The 19,923-nt window shown below is 40.1% G+C and overlaps 1 protein-coding gene across 15 annotated transcripts in view; it reads left to right on the top strand.

Moving 5' to 3' along the window:
• APBB2 (amyloid beta precursor protein binding family B member 2) overlaps nt 1–19,923 on the top strand; it is a 362,842-nt gene that overhangs the window by 146,348 nt on the left and 196,571 nt on the right. For all 15 annotated transcript variants that reach the window (XM_043871222.1, XM_043871214.1, XM_043871219.1 and 12 more), the window contains one exon: nt 17,609–17,677. In XM_043871222.1, coding sequence (XP_043727157.1) covers nt 17,659–17,677 — 19 coding nt within the window. In that variant the 5' untranslated portion in view covers nt 17,609–17,658. The remainder of the gene's footprint in view (nt 1–17,608; nt 17,678–19,923) is intronic.

The following is a 19,923-nucleotide window of genomic DNA, read 5'->3' as shown; positions in this document are numbered from 1 at the left end:
CAGTGTTCTGGTGAACTCCATTGTGTGTATTTATGGCTTTGTAGGAAACTATAATAGTACTAGAGGTAATAGCATAAATAGTCTGATTTCTTAAAAATGTGAAGCTCCAACAGGCTTTATTGGATTTCAGGGTAATGGTCTTATTAAATTTTCTGCTTCTTTTCAAACTTTTTTATGGCTAAGTTCCACCCTGGTGGTTTCAAGAAATTTGGGGGCTGTTCTGTATTTTTATGGGGGGAACAAAAACTTACTCTGGAATTTTCGATAGCTGAATTGAGGGATAGGGGAAGTAATTTGGATTTTATTTTTAACTGTCTTGGTCTTTGGGTGTAGCACATTGTTTTCCACGGGGAAAATAGAAATGGCCCTCTGGTATGCATCATGGAGAATAATATAAGTTATAAAATGAAATTGTTTCCTAAGCAGTTAGGAAAGAAAGGGACTATAAGTCATAGGGTCATCAAATTATAACAGGAAAGGAATTTTAGACATCATCTAATACAATCCCACTTTTTTCATAATCTTAGAACTTGACCTATAACAATTAGTCATTCATTCAAAAAATAATAATGCATGTGGTTACCCTGTGCACCCTTTTCTTTAATGAAAGATTTTCCCAAAGAAACAGGGACACCTTGTTTGCGTAATCCAAGGGCCTTAAGAAGAAGGGTTTTTAAGCCATCTGTTTTGACTTCTTCATTTTACAGGGAGAAAACTGAAGCCCAGAAAGGACAAAGGTTGTTTCTTTCAGGTGGACTAGAAAGTATTAATAACTCTTGGGCAGGTAGGATCAGGACCATGAAACTTTCTAGACTCTCACATCTTCAGTGCTGTATGTTGGAATCCAGATGGCAGATGGATGACCTTGGGTGAGTCTGCTTCTGGCTCATCCTTCAGTGCTGGTGAGGGCTTGGCAGGCACTGGTGGGAGGCAGGGAGTCCCGGGCAGGGCACTGGTAGGAGCCTGGGGCTGTGACGATTTCAGGCAGTTCAGGAAAGAGCCCAGAGCCCAGCCTGGCAGCCCTTTGGGGCCAGGCGGCAGAGGGGATCGGGGCAGGCTCAGGCCAGTTTGGGCCAGTGCGTGGAGTACCTCGAGAGCCCATCAGTGCAGTGGGGGTTGTATTTGGGAGCCAGTGGGGTGCTCTTAAAATAATACTGATGATGCTGACAGCTAACACTCACATAGCCCTGACTCTACCACCAGCCTTGCCCTCGCCTGTTTAACTCCTACGAGAAGCCTTTGATATAGGCACTCTCATCTCCATTTTACACTTGAGGAAACTGAGGCACTGGGAGGTTAGATGACTTAACCCAGAGAGACCCTGATGGGAGGACGTGATGGAGACAGGATTCAAACCCATGTCTGGCCCTAGAGTCCTACTTTTAGTCGCTGGGAATGTGGTCTGATGGTGATCAGGGGGATGAATTCTCTTTGGAAGATGGGTCTGTAGCAGGGGGCAGGAAGACTGGAGTGAAGGCAGAAGGGCGATCAGGAGATGATTGAACGCTTCTGGGAGAGGAATAAAAGCTCGGCGTGGAAATGAAGGGAGGGGAATTCCAGGAGCTTCCGCGGTGGATCGGCGTTGCCAAGTCCCCAGTTGCACATGGGGACTGGGGAGCGACAGAGTCACAGATAACTGAGAGATTGCTTGGCTGTCTGCCTAACTGGATCAGGGAGGTTGAGAAGGAGATTTGATGGGAAGGCGATGATTGATTTGTGCAGAGCCCTCTTCTCTCCCTGCTAAAACTGTCTGGGGAAAAAGATCCATGTTAGTGTGTCCAAGCAAATTTCAGAGTTTATGTACCCTCCCGAGCTTATCTGTGTTAGCCTGGTTTTGGGTTCACGGTAGGTCTAAGTGGTTATTTTTAATTCACTTAGTGACCTTCACAATTCTGAGGCTGCTTGTCCTCTTCCCAGCGTAATAATATAGGGTGGGAGAACAGGAGAGATGATGGGTGGGGGTCACCTTTGTTTCAGCTTCCCCAGAAGTGATCTTTGCCTTCCGCTTTCCTGTCTGCCCTTAGGTTTTGATGGGAGGGTGGGTCACGGCTGGAGATGGAGGAGGCGGTGGTGTTCCTTTGTGAACGGGCATCCGGTGTTGGGAGGCACACCCAGCTCTGGTCTCCGTCCACGGGTCAGGGCTGAGAGCAGTGTTCTTTCCTCCTCCCTTCTGGGAAAGGCCATCGTGGCCAGGCAGGTCTTGTCTGAGACGTCTAACTGCAGGTCCCAGCTGCAGTTGGGACCAGTGCCCCCTTCTGGGGACAGCAGTTGTTGAAAGATCTGTAGCTGGATACCCTTGTAGGAAAAAAAATATCCTGAAGTGGATGAGAGAACATGGCAGTTGCCATTTGGGTTTCTGTTTCATCACCGTTTCTGCAGTCTGGGGTGTTTTCTTCTTCTTTTCTTCATCTCCTCCCTCCCTCTCTCCCTCTCTCCTTCCCTCTATCATTCCTTCTCCCTCCATCCTTCTTTCCCCTTCTAATCGGAGGAGTTGCTAATTGTGCTGGGTCAGTAAGTGTGATTGGCATCTATTGTATTTGATTTTGGTTTTCCATCTTGATTTCCCACGGAAAGGTAACCCTGGCAGGTCAGATAAGCATTGGTTGTATGTGGAATTCATATAGGGTGCACTGCTCAGGGTCTGGCTATAAGGGGAAGATGAAGGGACTAGAAGACTGGACTGTCCCTGTCCTTAAGCCCCTTAAAAACCTTAGAAAGGCAGGATGCACATGTGAGTTCAAAGTCCGGTCTAGTCATTCATGAAAAGTCCACGCGTAGGTTCTCTTGTCTCTCACCTGTAAAATGGAGGAGGTAATATTTGTATCAGAAGGGTGTCGTGATGCACAAATGGAACTGCATTTCTGAATGCTGAGCTCTTCTCTTCTCTCTCTGTTCTCATCCAATTAAGGTTTTCTGGGTTGTACCTTAGAATGATCCCAGAAATGCTGGAGAGCGAGGAGGGAATCTAAGTATTGTGTCCAACTGTTTTGTGCATGTTTATTTCACTTCTGTCTAGTAGCCATGTTTCTACTGTTCGTATTTTCAAGATGAGAGAGCTGAAGGTCAGAGAGGTTATAAACAAAGTAGCATCACTGCCTGCTTCAGATGTGACCTGGAGCAATTATTCAGTATGTTACTGCCTGTCACCCTCCCCAGGTGGCGCTTGCGGTGAAGAACCCACCTGCCGGTTCAGGAAACATAAGAGACGTGGGTTCAGTCCCTCAGTGGGGAAGATCCCCTGGAGGAGGGCACGGCAACCCACTCCAGTGTTCTTGCCTGGAGAATCCCATGGACAGAGGAGCCTGGTGGGCTACAGTCCACGGGGTCACAGAGTCAGACATGACTGAAGCAACTTAGCACACACGCGTGCTCCTCATCTGTAACGTGGGGGCGATGGTTTCCTCCTCACTGGGTGGTTTTAAGGATTTAAGTGGTTAATATATTTGTCCTAAAACAATGCCTGGTAAATAGTCAATGTGATAAAAGTATTAGAAATTACTCAGTTTGCAAATCTCTTCTAAGCCACTCCATGGTGAAATCAAGATTGACTCATGCGTTATGTGTTGAAATGGGATTAAATTACAGCTTTTGAAGTGTAGAGCAGATTTGGTTTTCATGGAGAGAGATTGGGGAAGTGATGCTAGAACCATCAGGAAAAGTCCAAAGGAGAGACGGGGAAGGAACCAAGAATTCAGGGAGAAAGAGAGCTCCAGAGATCATAAGGAGACGGGTCAGGAGGAAAGCTCTATGTTGCTTTTGTTTTGTGGTGGGAAAGGAGCCATTTCCTAATGGTTTGGTTAAGATACTCACCTTATCCTGGAACCAGCAGGTGAGCGATCAATAAACTCTGTAAATGGGGCCTTTGGAATCGCTGCTTCATCAGCTTCCTCTTTCTTTTCACTTCCTGGAAGAGGCAGTAAGTAACTATTAAGCCAAGGATTCTGCAGTCAGTAGATCAGGCTTAGAGCCTGAGCTCTGGAGCTTATTCACTATGTGATGTTTACAAGTTTCTTAACCTTGATGTAGCCCCATGGCCTACTCTCAGAAAGAGGAGAAGGCTGGTATTTCTACCTCCTAGGGCTTGTGAGTCTGAGAACAGGAGTGCATGCTGCGTGTGTGTAGCTCGGAGGAGGCCTTCAGCAGTTGCTGGTTCCTTCATGTTACCCAGTGCTTAATGTTATCCTTGGAGCTTTGGTTAGAATTCAGGCTCAGTCGGCAAACCATACATGGTGACATTTGGGGGCATGGCCTGTTCTGGATGAACCCCAGCCAAAACCATAAAAGACCTTGGCTCTTAGCACTCTCCGTCAAGAATCTGACATGGAATCTTGAGTTGCCTTTGGGGTATGCTTTTATCTGCCTCTCCTTTCCCTCAAAAAAGGGTCTCAGAGCTTAAAAGAGAACAAAAATGGACACAGGCTCTTCTACTGGGTTCAAAGTACCTGACCCCTCATTTCCCTTCCTCTGATTTTGGTGGGTTTTTGTTGTTGTGGTTGCCCTGGGTCTTTGTTGCTGCACAAGCTGTGGCAGGTGGGGGCTGCTCTAGCTCCAGTGTGTGGGCCTCTCACTGCTGGCTTCTCTGGTTCTGGAGCGTGGGCTCACGGGCTCACAGGCTCACAGGCTCACGGGCTCCGTAGTTGCAGCTCTCGGGCTGTAGAGCGCACGCTCAGTAGTTGTGGCATATGGGCTTAGTTGCTCCCCAGCTTGTGAAATCTTCCCAGACCACGGATCACACCCATGTCCCCTGCATCGCCAGGCAGATTCCCATCCTCTGTACCATCAGGGAAGCCCCTTTCCTTTGATTTTTAATTTACAACAATACCCTCCAGGGACTCTGATGTTTTAGCAATTGAGACAAAATCTCAACTGATAATTTTGCGCTTATAGTCTTTGTTAAACAGATTTTTCTCATTACTTCCTTTGTTCTCACTGCTGAGGTAGGATATAGGGGAATGAATAATGGGCTTCTCTAAAAAATAAAATAGCAGGTGGCAGAGTGAACTAGATTCCTCAGAATCACAAGTCGAGATGTCAAATCCATGTGCCCTCACTCCCCATTCCCGTGCTCTTCCAACAAGGCCACAGTCCCCCTCCAGCCTCCCTCTTGCCTCTGTTAGTAGGGGCTGCCAGGGCATTCCACACCGTCTAGAAGGCAGTCACCCTTGGAATGGCTTCCCTTTCTGAAGTACGTATTACCAAATGACCTGAGTCAGCTCTGTCGGGAAACTTGAAATCCTTTCTTCCAAAACTCACTCATTCTATTTCAGATGAAATCATTTTCCTTGGCCAATTTAACAAGATCCTTGCTCTTGCGTTTCCTTTAATTATCTTGTTTAAAAAAAAAAAAAGAAAACTGGAGAAGACCATCTGCTTTATGAGGCAGTTCATCTCTCATGTTCTAATAGATACACGAAGGCCCAGTTAAGCCAGTTGCGTCTCCATCTCACTTGTTTGGGGTTGTTCTGTTTGGTGCTTTGCTGTCTCTGCCATCGGCATTTCTCGGGTGTATATTTGGCATGTCTTGGAGTGTAGATTTATGAGAAGATGTTATCTTTGTTCCGTGAACTGCAGGCGCTGTGAGCCATTTCCATGTTGTGCCAAACTATCACAACAGGGTTCTTTGCTTTTTTAATCCCTTCCTCTCACCACGAGAAGTTCTATTAACATGTTTTCTGAGATGCAGAGTAAAATCTGTCAAATATAGCATGGAAAGCAGATGGGTGGTGGCTGTCTTCCTTTTCACAAACTCTAAACTCGTCTTCCGTAAGTAAAACTCAGCCTTATCGCCGGTTACCCCAGAGCCTTCGTTTGTGAATAGGAGACAGAGGTGGTGCAGGTGGGGGCCTGGGCTGGGCTGCTGCTGCTTTACATATTTGTTTTTAAATGTTTATGATGTGTGGGTGGCTCAGTGGGAAAGAGTCTGCCCACCAAGCAAGAGACACAAGAGGCATGCGTTCAATCCCTGGGTTAGGACGATCCCCTGGAATAGGAACTCACCCCCGTACTCTTGCCTGGAAAACTCCATGGATAGAGGAGCCTGGAGGGTTATAGTCCAGTCCATAGAGTTGAACACAAGTGAGCAGCTGAGCACACTCATGTATCTCCATGTACACACTTTATTTCTTTCAAGTTAAAGATAACTCTTTTGCTCTGAATATGAAAACGCTTCTTACTCATCATAAAAAAGTTTACACAGATCAGCAACATATGAAACATGAGAGACACTTTCCTAAATCCTGCCACCCAGAGATTACTGCTGTTAACATTTTGACAAATTTGTCTATTCAGTCCTTAATCAACTATGTATTAACTTTGCCAGTGTTCTGTACCTAACATGAAATTTTATAAAACGTTAAGAAGATTAAATCCTATACAGACTTAACATTAAAAAAAAGGAACACAGTAAACACAGTAATATCTTTTAGACTATGAGGAGGTGCCAAAATGGTATGCTTAAAAAAATAAAACTAATAACATTATTTCAGAGTAAAAGAGATTATTAAAACAATATAAAACATGAAAGAACAGCATAAACATTTGAATTAGAAAAACCTCAGACAAAATGAAAGAGCTCAAAGAATTTGAAATTAAAAAAAAATCACTTTAGGAATAAATTCAAGTTAGAACACAAAATCAAGTAAATACCACAAATACTGCCCTAAGAGAAATCAAGGGTGAAAATTCTAGGGTAAAAAGGAGAAAGAAGTTAAAAATTGAAAGGAAATGAAGAAAGAAAGAAAATTTGGGGAGAAGTGACAAATATTAAAATTAGGAAAAGAAGATTGAATATACCATAATAGGAAAAGAAAGCTGAAGCAAGGAAACAGACAAATACTGAGTTGCAAGAAAATTTTCCTGAAAAAAGATTTTAAACCACAGTTTTTAAAAAGCAAATCATGTATTTTACGATATCAACCTAGAACAACCAATTCCAGGATATTTTAGTAACATTACTGGATTAAAAAGAAGAGCAAGAAAAGTCCTTTTAACGTCTAGAAAAAAAGAGGAAAACAGCAACAGAAGAACTAGATTGTCCTCATAACTTTTGACAGAAACTCTTTATGTTGGAAGAAAATGGCATAACATTTTAAGGAAGGCTTCCCTGGTGGCTCAGAGGTTAAAGCATCTGCCTGCAATGTGGGAGACCTGGGTTCGATCCCTGGGTCGGGAAGATCCCCTGGAGAAGGAAATGGCAATCCACTCCAGTATTCTTGCCTGGAGAAGCCCGTGGATGGAGGAGCCTGGTGGGCTACATTAGTCCATGGGGTCACAAAGAGTCAGACATGACTGCGCGACTTCACTTTCACTTCACTTCAAGAAAAGAAAATGTGAGCCTGTACTTTTAAAAAAAAAAATTTATCTATTTATTTATTTATTTGGCAGCACCAGGGCTTAGTAGCAGCATGTGAACTCTTTAACTGTGGCATGTGAGAGCTAGTTCCCTGACCAGGAATTAAAGCCGGGCCCCCTCTGTTAGCAATGAGGAGTCTTAGTCACTGGACCACCAGGAAGTCCTGTGAGCCTATACTTTTTACGTCTAGCAAAATTGACTTGCACATGTGAAAAACACCAACATTACTTTCAGGTGCAAGAAGTGAGAAGAGGAAATAATTGTTCCTATGCACTCTTCTTAAGGAATCTCCTGAAGAGTGAGCTTTAAACAACAAAAATAACTGGTGAGATGTAGCATGAGCCTGGACATCTCAAGATAATAGCTAGGAAGGACATTATCAAAGATTATTAGGACCATGTCAAGAGATCTCAGAAGCCAACCTGAAGAGGCTTCTACTGGCATGGGGCAATTAGAGCTTCAAGAATAAGAATTGCAAATATATTTAAATCTTCGAGGGTTGATGATAAGGAAAAAAAAGATTATTGGTTACCTGAGGTTAATGGGACACCTATTCATTGTCTGAAAAGTAGTCAAGAACCAAATGTGTACCCGACCTTTCTTATATGAATGGATCACTGGATAACCACAGAAAAGGTAAGGGAGGCACTTCCTAAATCTCTTTCCACCAGTAAATGAAAATGAAATGAGAGGATTAGACTATCATTATTTTGCAACCCCCGTCAATTTAACAGATTCGGGCATTGAGCGACAATGGCTTCTGACATTAAAAAACCAGATATCGTGTGCTTCCTAGTGAAAGATCATATAACCAAATGGATTGAACCTCAGTTTTTTTCAAGCCTTTGAGTCCAGCTGCCAATTTGCAGGAAATTTAGAGGATTAGGGACATGCTCACCTATACCATAGACATGCAACCATCAGAATTCATGCTGTGGAAACTCCATAGCTCAAATGCCCAGATTCTCTAAGGATAAATTATAAGATAAAGATGATGGGGGGACATAGACTGTAACCCACCAGGCTCCTCTGTCCATGGAATTCTCCAGGCAAGAATATTGAAATAGGTTGCCATTCTCTTCTCCCGGGGATCTTCCCAACATAGGCATTGAATCCAGGCCTCCTGCATTGCAGGGGAATTCTTTAAAATCTGAGTCACCGAAAAGCCCCGATGGAGGACATAGAATCACTTAAAATTACTTAAAATAACATGTCACATTTTTAAAAAATGGCTAAGAATTAACTGTATTGACCAGGGTTGTGACCTTGGGTAATGACATTTAAAAAAAAAAAACAAACAAGAAAGTGGATATAATAAATTCAAGATAGTTTAGTTTTAGAGGAAAGGAAGAAATTCATGGAATACATTTTGAGTTAGCTAGAAAAGTCTTGTTTCTTGATCTGGGTGATAATTACAAACTTTTTTCTTTATAATACACTCTTTGTTTTCTGTGATTTTCTAAATCTGTTTTAGTTTACCATAAAAGTATTTTTAAAAATTTATGAGTGAATGGCACTGTACATGCTGCCTTTTTTCCAACCTTTTGTTATAATTTTCAAACAAGCACTGTGTGTGAAATGCCAGTATACTCATCACGCTGTTTTATCATTAGTTCTTCAATCAGTGTTTAGCAGAGATCTTTCTGTAAAACTAAATAGAGAAATATCCTCACTTTTAAATACATGATGCATAGTATTTCATTGTATAAATTAAATTATTCTCCTATTGATGGACAGTTAACTTGTTCCTAGTGGAAATCCTGATGCTTGTACATCCTCCTGACAAACTTGCTAGAATTTGCTGTTGCAGAATATTGTGATGCGCAGTGTGTAAATGGTTTTGTGATATGAACGGACGGCTGTGGAAACCAAAGATGCAGCCTATATTGATGAAGACAGCCCTGTGTAACTGACAGAGGGCATAAATCTCCAAGAAAGAACTTGATTCCCTGAAGCAGGATCCTCAGATAACATCATGCCTCCCCTGGATCAATCCAGGCTTAATCCCAGTGGCTCTTCAGTTATCTCACTTTGGTTGCTGTTGGTATAGTTAGTGTTATCTTTTGTCTGTGAACCACCCCAAAATTCAGTAGCTTAAACAATAGCCATTAGTTGCTACAGAATGGATGAGTCATTCTTACAGCCTCTACTGGGTTCACTCAGGGCTCAGCATCAGCTGAAGGTATAGTTGCAGAGCTCTGCTGGGCTCTCCCACCCGTCTGATGGGTCAGTGGGCTCAGACTGATCTCAGTGGCCTGACCTGGAGGACGCAGCTCTTCTACCCAAGTCTCCAGCATCCTTCCGTCCGGCCACCCTGGGTGCAGACTCATGGCAGTGGTACAGCTCGTATCTTTCTCGGGGGGCTGGAGATGGGCCGTGCTTTGTGAATTTCTCTGCCACCCCACTTGCTCACCTGCCATTGACCAACGCAGGTGACAGAGCCAGGCCAGAGTCCGTGAGAAGGGACTGCGCCCCAGCAGAGCAGGGGGTGAGCACGTGGAGAAGTTGTTGGCTGAGGCCGTTATGCAGTTCATCGGCGTATTTTAGGTTGGCGCTTCTGAGAAGCCTTCAACATTGCTCTTATTTCTAAACTGCAGATGTTATGCCTTTGAAATATGAAAAATGGGGATCAAGTGTGTTTGTAGAAGAGCATAAAAATTTTCTTGTTTAGAGTAGTCAAGGTAACATGTAAATGGAAAAACCTACATTTATTGTTTTGTCTTGCAAATATTTCTTTTCCAGTTGTTGATGTTTTCCCCTGAGATATAGTTCAGGAAACAGGGTTTTCGCTGTTTGTGTTTATTTTTCTTTATTCTTGGAGTTGGGTTTTTGAATCTGGCTTTGAGACCATTGACTCAAGTAAGATTGAAAAGCTAAAATCACAAATCAGCCTCTTTGTTTTTGCTTAAGATATAGACATGAGAGATATAATTAGTCCTTACACCTTTATTGCTGCATTTTCCCCCTTGTTTTAAGTTGTAGTAAATTTAGCCTCTTCCGTAACAGTGATTTTTAGCAATAGATATCCTGCACCGAGATGTATGGATAGCAAGAAATTATTACTAGTAATTATATCTCAAATTTAAAAGAAAAATTAAGTTTATCTCCATAGTTTGCAGTATTACATGTCACACCTCTCTTCTCTGTGGAAAAACAAAATGCTGCAATAAAATTTGCACATACATATTGTATTAATATATTATTATAGTATTAGAGTTTTATTAAATATTCTTTATTGTGTATGCATCATAAAATTGCACACACTAATTGTTCAAACTAGAGGGAGCGGCTGGGGTCTTTTTTTGAGAGGCCCTTCATTTTCAGTTTACCTGTGTATCAGAAAGTTGGACATAAACTTCAAAAGAATAACAATGTGGCATGAATTATCTTGCCGAATTAATTAATTTCAGACAATTCAAATCAACTTCAAGAGAGAGAGTCCTGAAAAACGTAGCTTAGTGGTCATGAGCCTGGTCTTTGGATGCAGACGGATATGGCTCCTGAAAACAGCTCTGTCACTTGCCTCCCGAGTGACCTTGGGTGGGTTACCTAACCCTCCTTGCCTGTTTCCTCATCAGAAAATTGATGTAATAATAGTTCCTTTCTCATATGATTGTCGGAAGTGCTAAACGAGAGAATCCTTGTAAAGTACCCACTTAGCACAGTGCTGGGTACATGGTAAGTGATGGGTGAATGGGTACCTAGCGTTGGTACCGGAAAGAACCTGGGTATCTGGTGCAGCTCCTCCACTGTATAGATTGGGAAACAGAGATTACATTCTTTAGGGGAAAATACTTAAAACCTTTAAGATTGAATCAGTGTGAATTTGGAGACAGGTCTAATCCTGCAATGCAGTACCTATTTTATGTAAGTGTTTACCAACGAGGGACTTCCCTGGTGGGCCAGTGGCTGAAGCTCCACACTCCCAGTGCAGGGGCCCGGATTTGATCCCTGGTCAGGGAACTAGATTCCACATGCCGCAGTGAAGATCCTGCATGCCACAGCTAAGACCCAGCACAGCCAAAATAAATAAACAAATACTAAAAATAAAAGGTATTTATCAACAAATACAACCCTGTAGATTTTCAGCAGCAAGGCTAAGATGACAGTTCTTTGACAGCCCTTCCTGTGCTCAGCAGGTTACAGAAAAGATTTCAGTAATGGCAGGAAAAAACCTTCCGTTGTAACTACAGTGCTTTGCTTCATTCTTGGACTCAGTTTATTCATTATTTGTGAACATCTTCACAACAGGGCAAGATGGGGCGGGAAGAGAAGTCAGAGGCCGTGGACCACTAAGGTTTATTGAGTATTTATGGTGAATGTGCAAAGATCTCCAAGACACTTTGCTTTTCTTCAGAAAGCTTACAACCTCGTTGAGAAAAACAGGTCCTATGTGTAAGAAAAATAAAAAAGTAATAGATCAGTTAGCATTTACTGAATGTTTAGCATCTGCCAGGCTAACTAAGCAAAGCAAGCAGGCAACCTATCTATCATACATCATTTGATCCTCATAGGAACTTTCAGGTAGATGTTAACTGCAATTTGCAGTTGAATAAGACACAGTTCAGATATTAAGTACTGGTTCAGAATCATATAGGACCGAGATATTGAATGAGTTAAGAAGAGAGAACTCTGTGCTGAGCTTATAATTTTCAAAGTTGGAGGTTGGCCAGTATCTAGAGCACCCCTTAGGAAAAGGGCCCCCTACTTGTATTTTTTGGGTGGAGACCAGGGATGAAAAATGTCTTGCAGTCCCCAACAACCCTGTACATTAAACAGTGTCTTAACCCTGCAAAGCTTACAAGTACCCTCACCAGATTTTCATGTAGGTGAACAGCATGCTTATAGTGATCTGAGCCAGAAGTTCTAGGCATAAAGTATTCTTTATGGCTTTAATGTATACTGTTTATTCCAGAAGTGGAAACTCCTAATTGAGAGATAATTGTATTAATATTTGTTTGAATTTTCTTAGAGTTGTTCAACCTTTTGAAATTGGCATCACTAACAGAAGTGCATACAGGTGGTATATGGGATGACAGCACAAAGGCACACTTCCGTCAGTTTGTACGCGTCGCTGTTGCCCTCACAGTGATTCTTCCCGTAGATTCGAGCATTCCGTGACTGCTATTTTGTTGTTGTTGTTTTTGCCCTCTTGTGTTGTCAGGCCTGAGATTTGCTCGCTGGAATGTGTCTCTCTCCCTTTATTTCCCCTTTTCTGGAATTTATCCATGTAAATAGGTTACATTATATATGAATTGCAGTTTAAGATAAGAAAGGGGACTTCATAGAATACTTGTTATCGGAAGAGACTGTTACAGCAAGGATTGCGTTGGGTCAGAGTTTCAGGAAGGTAGCTGTTTGAAGTTAGTGAAGAGTTTGAGAGGTTCTAGAATCAACTGTGTATGAATGTCAGTGGCTGAAAGAACTTGGTTCTGGAGGCCTTTGAATCAGGAGCGATTGTGAACAGAGCGGTGTTTATCTGGCTCTGTGCAGCTGGGGTGGATTTGGGTGGCGGGGGATGGGGGGCTGTTAGGAGGGATTAGACGGAGGCCAGGACAGGATTCATGAAACCAGGTGAAATACTAAGGGTCTAAAGAATGAGTGGACAGGACAGAGAGCAAAATAAGCTGAAAGGAATTTGTCAGACTTTGTTTTTTTTTAATTCTATTTGGGGAAGACAGAGTGAAATTCTTTATTTTTTATTTCTCTTTGGCATCCTTTAAAGTACACAGAAGGTTCTCATTGCAAGATAAAAATAAAAAGTTTTGTAACGGTGATGGTGATTGTTGTTAACTGTACATATTGTGGTGATCATTTTACAGTGTATAAAAACATGAAATCATTGTTATATACCTGAAATACAGTTTTATATCAATTATACCTCAATTTAAAAAATAAAAATAAGGGAGTCTTCTCTTCAAGTTGTTGTTCAGTTGCTAAGTCGTGTCTGACTCTTTATGGCCCAGTGAGCTGTATGGTGGCACACCAGGCCTCCCTGTCCCTCTCCATCTTCTGGAGTTTGCTGAGGTTCATGCCCAGTGCATTGGTGAGGTCACCCAACCATCTCATCCTCTGTCGTGCTCTCTTCCTTCTTTCCCAGCATCAGGGTCTTTTCCAGTGAGTCGGCTCTTCACATCAGGTGGCCAAAGTAGTAGAGCTTCAGCTTCAGTATCAGACCTTCCAGTGACTATTCAGAGTTGATTTCCTTTAAGACTCGCTGGTTTGATCTCCTTGCTGCCCAAGGGACTCTCAAGAGTCTTCTCCAGCACTCTTCAAATTATTTACCCTCTATAGGCAAGAAAGATAAAAATAAAAATTTAACGTCGTGTTAAGTGTAATCATAGAAGTTTGTAGAAAGTTTAATGGTGGGGTAATAGTGATGGAACAAGTAGATAATTCAAAAAACATATTATCAAGGATGTAATACTTGAGCTGGATCTAAGTGGGTAAGCACTTGTGCATTTTTGTTTCAGTTCAGTTCAGTCGCTCAGTCGTGTCTGACTCTTTGTGACCGCATGAATCGCAGCACCCCAGGCCTTCCTGTCCATCACCAACTCCCGGAGCTTACTCAAACTCATGTCCATCGAGTTGGTGATGCCATCCAGCCATCTCATCCTCTGTTTTTCCCTTCTCCTCCAGCCTTCAGTCTTTCCCAGCATCGGGGTCTTTTCCAATGAGTCAGTTCTTCGAATCAGTTTTCGTTTATTCCTTAGTAAAAGAGGAGTTAACACACCGCTTTAGCTTACTAAAGAAGAATTTCTCATTCTTGTAGTCAGAGGATTAGGCTGTGAGGCACAGTTTTGTACCGGACTGCTGAATGCTGGCTGTGGACCTCAATGCAGGTGGTGGTGGTAGGCAGTACCCACCCTACACACAGCCCTGTTCCTTCAGAGCAGGGGTGGCAACTTGCTCTTATTAGCCCTGTAGTCTGTGTTATCCCTTATGGTTTCCCTACCCTGCCAACTTTTTTTTTTTAATAGTTCCTTAATTAAATCCTTCTCAAAATACTCAATTTGAATGTTCTCTATTTCCAATCTGAAACCTGTTGGGTACAATGTGAAATTACATATTGAAAAAAGGTAAAATACACAATAAAAATAAGGAGAAAAGTCTTTTTATTCTAAATAACAAACACAGTATTACAAATAAAAAAATAGTAAGTCAAATGAAGCACATAAGAACCTGATTATAGTGAGATAATTTACTGTAGCATTCTTGGTCAGGGGTATCATACTGGCAAAAATAAAGGCCTTGAAGATTGAATTGTTATCATATAAAACATTGAATTAATATATATGTGTATAATTCTGAATTTTTATACTTACGTCCAGTGGATAAGGGGAAGTACGTAGCATCTTATACTGAACCAAAATTCCAGCGGGCATTTAATTTACTAGATCACTTCTTCGGTTACGGGTGCTTTCATGATTTCCACTTAGCCTGCTTCTCTGTGGTCCTCTTGGAGGTTTATTGAGCTCCAATGGCATTGTCACAGGCACATAAGCATTATGGATTCTCATTAATGGTACGCATGAAAATGCTGCTGAAAAGACAACTTGTTGCTAGATTGATTCTAGCTGCTAGTTTTAGTGTGTATTATCCTTAAAATATTCCTTTTGCCCCAACACAGGGGCATATTTTAAGGATAATACACAGTAAAATATGCATATTTTCAGTTTCTGTTCAAGTCGTTTCAGAATACTTCTGTAAATAAGCCTTTTCTTAGCTTCTTTTCTACTTTATGGACATTCATTATCTTATTAGTTACCACCTCACATCTGCTATACTTATATCTGAATGTATATTGCAGGCAAAAACTAAAAAAAGGAAAAGTGAATTGTGAAATACTTTTAAAGAGTTGAGAAAAATATAGGGCAGAAGCGAAAGTGCATACAGGAAACATCTCTTGGTGTTTCAGGGCAGCTTAAATTAAGCCCACCCTTTTAATTATACCAGAGTAATGAGCCTTACCCGTGATATGTGAAAATATAATTAAAAAATGTACATTGGGCTGGTAAGCCAGGTTGTCAGGTCATGTGAACCATAAAGTTGGAAGGTAATGCCCATTACAGTTTACTAGTTTGGAAAGGTTAGATTAGAATTTAGTCTTTGCAAACATAAAGTTTCTCAACTTGAATAATGCTATAGAAAACCACTAACATTTGACTCTCTTTTTTTTTTTTTTAACATTCTATGGAAGTGTAGTAAGCATACAGAAATGTGCACATAAGGGTACATCTTGATAAATGTTCACATCTGTATCAAGAAAGTGTACACCACTACAACATCCTAGGGGCTACTTTCTTGCTGCTTCCCCTTTCCTGCCCTCCAGGGCAAACTACTATCTTGACATAGATGGGCTTTTCCTGTTTTTGTACTTTATATAAATGAAATCATGCAGTATCCACATTTGAACTAATATAATGGATTATTATTCTAATTGACATTCCTGATACCAACTCACTGAAAACAAGGTCTGTTTTCAATTTTCCTTATTATGTATCTAATTTGGTAAACTGGCAGTTTACCAGTGTATCTAGTTCTTTATTATTCCTTTAAGACATTTTCCATGTAAATACAAGTATGTATGTATGTGTATGCATGTATCTATGTAAACACAAGTATGTACATGTGTGTACACACATGTATGTGTGTATATATATATATATATATGTTTTTAAAAATTTTACTCAAATTCAGTCCTGCATATTATTCACCTCTTTGTGATATGTCTTTTCATATCAGCTGACGGAGATTCAGTTCATTTTATTTAGAGGGGGCGGTAACGGCAGCACAGTATCCCACTGAATGGCTGTATTATGATTTAATGAAGCAGTTTTCTACTGATGAACAGCTAGGTTGTTACTGATCCTTTGCATTTAAAATAATAGAGCCTATGAAAGTTTATTTGTAAAATAAATTCTTAGGAAAAGAATTGCTGGACAAGAAGGTCCATGCATTTTAAATTTGCTCACGTATTTCTAAAAGGCCCTCCGTAGAGTTTGGCCAGTTTTTACTCCCACAAGCAGGAACTGAAAATTTCTATTTTCAATGTCCTTGCCTTAGATTATTTGTTATTGAGCCTGTTAATCTTTGCAGTCTGCTATAGGAAAAGTAGTAACTCCTTTACATTTGCATTTTCTTCAATTTTGAGTGAGGTTAGTTATTTATATTTACTGGACATTTGTGTTTCTCTTAAGATTTGTTTCTGGCCTTTTCTCATTTTCCTTCAGGTCTATTTATATTTTTCTTAATAATTTCAAAGAGTTCTTTCTATATAAAGGAAATTTACCTTTTTATGTCATCTATAGTATGAGCTTTTTTTAAAATTGAGGTATAGTTGATTTACAATGCTGAGTTTCAGGCATACAGCGAAGTGATTCAGTTATATGTGTATGTGTATATATATATATATACATATATATATATATATATATGTATGTATGTATGTATTCTCTTTCAGATTCTTTTCCATTATAGATTATTTCAAGATATTGAGTATAGTTCTCTGTGCTATATAGTAGGTGCTGTTGGTTATCTTTTATACATAGTCCTGTGTGTCCGTTAATCCCAGACTCCCGATTTACATAGTCCTGTGTGTCCATTAGTCCCAGACTCCTAATTTATATAGTCCTGTGTGTCTGTTAATCCCAGACTCCTAATTTACATAGTCCTGTGTGTCCCTTAATCCCAGACTCCTAATTTACATAGTCCTGTGTGTCCGTTAATCCCAAACTCGCTGACCTTCCCACTTTGGTAACCATAAGTATGTTTTCCTTGTCAGCGAGCCTGATTCTGTTTTGTAAATAAATTCATTTGTAATGATTTTTTTTCAGGTTTTTTTTTTTTTTTTTTTTGTCTTTGTTGTGTTTATAGCCATTTTTATCCCCTTAAGGTTTTACCCCCAGAAGGTTTAAATTTTTTTGTGGTGAAATTTGCCAGTTTTTCCTTATTGGCTTCTGAATTGTGTGTTCTTAATGAGAAAAATCATTGGAAAGTTGAGAAAGATAACTTAAATCTGGTATGGAAAAAAAAATCTCAAGAAATGTTTGTGGTTTCTCAAGAAATAAATGTGATTAAGCAGGAATTCAAATTTTAGTCAAAAGTGGTTTAACCAACTCTAAGTAAACCAAATCTGGACATTGTTGAGATTTGTTTAATGTTTTTAACAGCTTTTAGAAGAATTTTCAATGCTATGTTTTCCTTTAATTATTTGTTATTTGGGGTTTTAATTTCTCAAATGATCCTTCTTTTCAGATTTCAAACTATAACCTATTTCCTGTACCATTGCTGACGTCCAGAGACCCATGTCAGAAGTACTTCCAGGTCAGATACACTTTCACATGTTTCAGTGCATTGTACTAGTTGAGTATTAAAGCTTTAGCATATATATACACTGGATAATTGTTTTAATGTTAAACTTATGATTTGCTACAATAGCATGTTTTTTGCTTTTTATTGTTTTTCACTAATGTACTAGAAAAGTGGATCTTTACAATAAGAAGAATTAATTGAACTTAACTGCATTCATCTATTATTTGCATGATCCTACTAATACTGTATTGTGAAAATATTTTAATTGACTATAATAGAAAATTAAGATTCTGTCAGCTTTTGCCATCTACTGTTGCACATTATAGCCTGTTAACTGTTAAATATGAACAAAGGAGACACTGGTGTTGAGTCTCCATAAATAGCCTCTTAGGCACTGTGGGATTTGCCTGTAATAGGCTCCCAGTTCAGTATTCTTCCTGAATCTAATGCTGATTAATTTCAGGCCTTAAGAATACCAACCTAATTTTATTGTATGCCCCTTTCTTTGTGTCATAATGGATGCTAGTCTACATACAATGTGGTAGGAATTTAATTCTTAGCCTCACAGTAATATAATAAAAATAGCAATTGCAGTGACATTTTGAATTAAACATAATATAGAATTGCAAGTGGCAGATCTGGGTAGATTCTTTGTTAGGACACCTACCACTCAGCAGATTGCTTTTAAGTAAGTAAATTCAAACCATGCACAAATAGATGTTAATGTCCCTAAATTCAAAAGTTAAACTCAGCAAGTATGTCCCAGTCCTTTTCTCCTTTACATAACACTGCATGTTCCATCTTCGCAGAGAGCTAAAATAAAACACAATAAAATAAACACAGCTCAACAGAGGTAGATGAGGGGCAGGAAATATCCTTTTATTAAAAACAGCTAAAAACAATTTGACAAACCTAAATTCATACAAGAAAATTAGGAACTTAGAGGCAATTTTCAGAGGCCAATTTAGGGACAGAGTTTAGGTTTTCTTTGTAAATACATATTTGAATAAGTATGTTAATTTTGCAGAATCAAAACAAATACATATGTCCTTTAGAAAATGCATGTTAAGTATTGAGATGAATTCCTTCTAGGAATTCTTTAGTATTTAAAGTCTCTTATTACACTGTAAGATAGACTCAATATGGAAATGTAAGAATAAAGCTGGCAAATATATAAATGATGTGTTTTCTGACTTCCTCTGAGTAGAGATAAGCTAATCAAATAACCTATAGAAATTTCTTACTGTTGCCATATTTTGTCATACCAATTATGTATGTTTCCCGTTGTGAGATTGCTTTATTCATTGGTAGTTATATAAGAGATAATGAAACCATTATCCAGCATGGCTTTTAATAACAGCTACTGCTGTCCTGCATTTGGTGTAGGACATAACACATTTTATAAGGAGAACAAACAGTATTCTTATTTCAGTGGAGTATCATTCCAGCCATTTTTTACCTGAAAATACAATAGCAGCTAATGGAGCGCATGGGATAAGACTTGGTTTTCATTGTTTTCCAACTCTGAGGAGTTGTGACTACTGGGAGCCTTTTAAAAAAAAACAAAAAACATACCAGAATATATACCTTATATACCTGGAAAATTCCTGATGAATCTTCAACATTCAGCACAGAAGTCCCTGGTGAGGAGGTCTCAGCCTGTGACATAGTCGGGTAATTATCCTATTCCAAGGATTCTGCCATTGTTTAATGTTTTTTTTTTCTCTTTTGGGATTGACTTGTCAGTTGTTCAAGAAAACCTGTGTCCTTACTTTAGCTTACCTTTTTTTTTACTTCATCTACACCAGCTTGACCACTGATTATATTCATCAAACTCCACCATATAACTCTAAGCTATATTTTAAAAAATACAGTCATCTTCAGAAAAAAACACTATTTAAAATAAGATGAAATGATGAAAAGAGCTTAGAAATTGAGCAAAGAAAATATGCTTGGTACAAGCGTATAATTTCCCAAGGTGACTACATATGCCAGGCTTGATGCTGGAATGCCTGGGTTTCCCCTACTTGGAGTAAGCCTTTCTTTTCCTTGTGACTGGTGGAGTCCTACTTGCGTATCCTTTAAGACCCAGCTCAGCTGTTAGTTTTGTGAGAGTCTTCCCTGCACCTCTCTCTGCGTCCCTAATACCTTCTGCTTGTCGGCCCCTCTGCCTGCTCTAACCATTGGGAGGTTGGTTAGTAACTTCCCCTTCCCACTGCCCTGTCCGCCCGAGTTTCTTAAGGGAAAGCTTTTGGTCC

The sequence above is a fragment of the Cervus elaphus genome, chromosome 17, assembly GCF_910594005.1.
Source record: "Cervus elaphus chromosome 17, mCerEla1.1, whole genome shotgun sequence".
NCBI lineage: Eukaryota > Metazoa > Chordata > Mammalia > Artiodactyla > Cervidae > Cervus > Cervus elaphus.
Note: the sequence above shows the minus strand (reverse complement) of the source record. Positions and strands in the feature narration are given on the sequence as shown.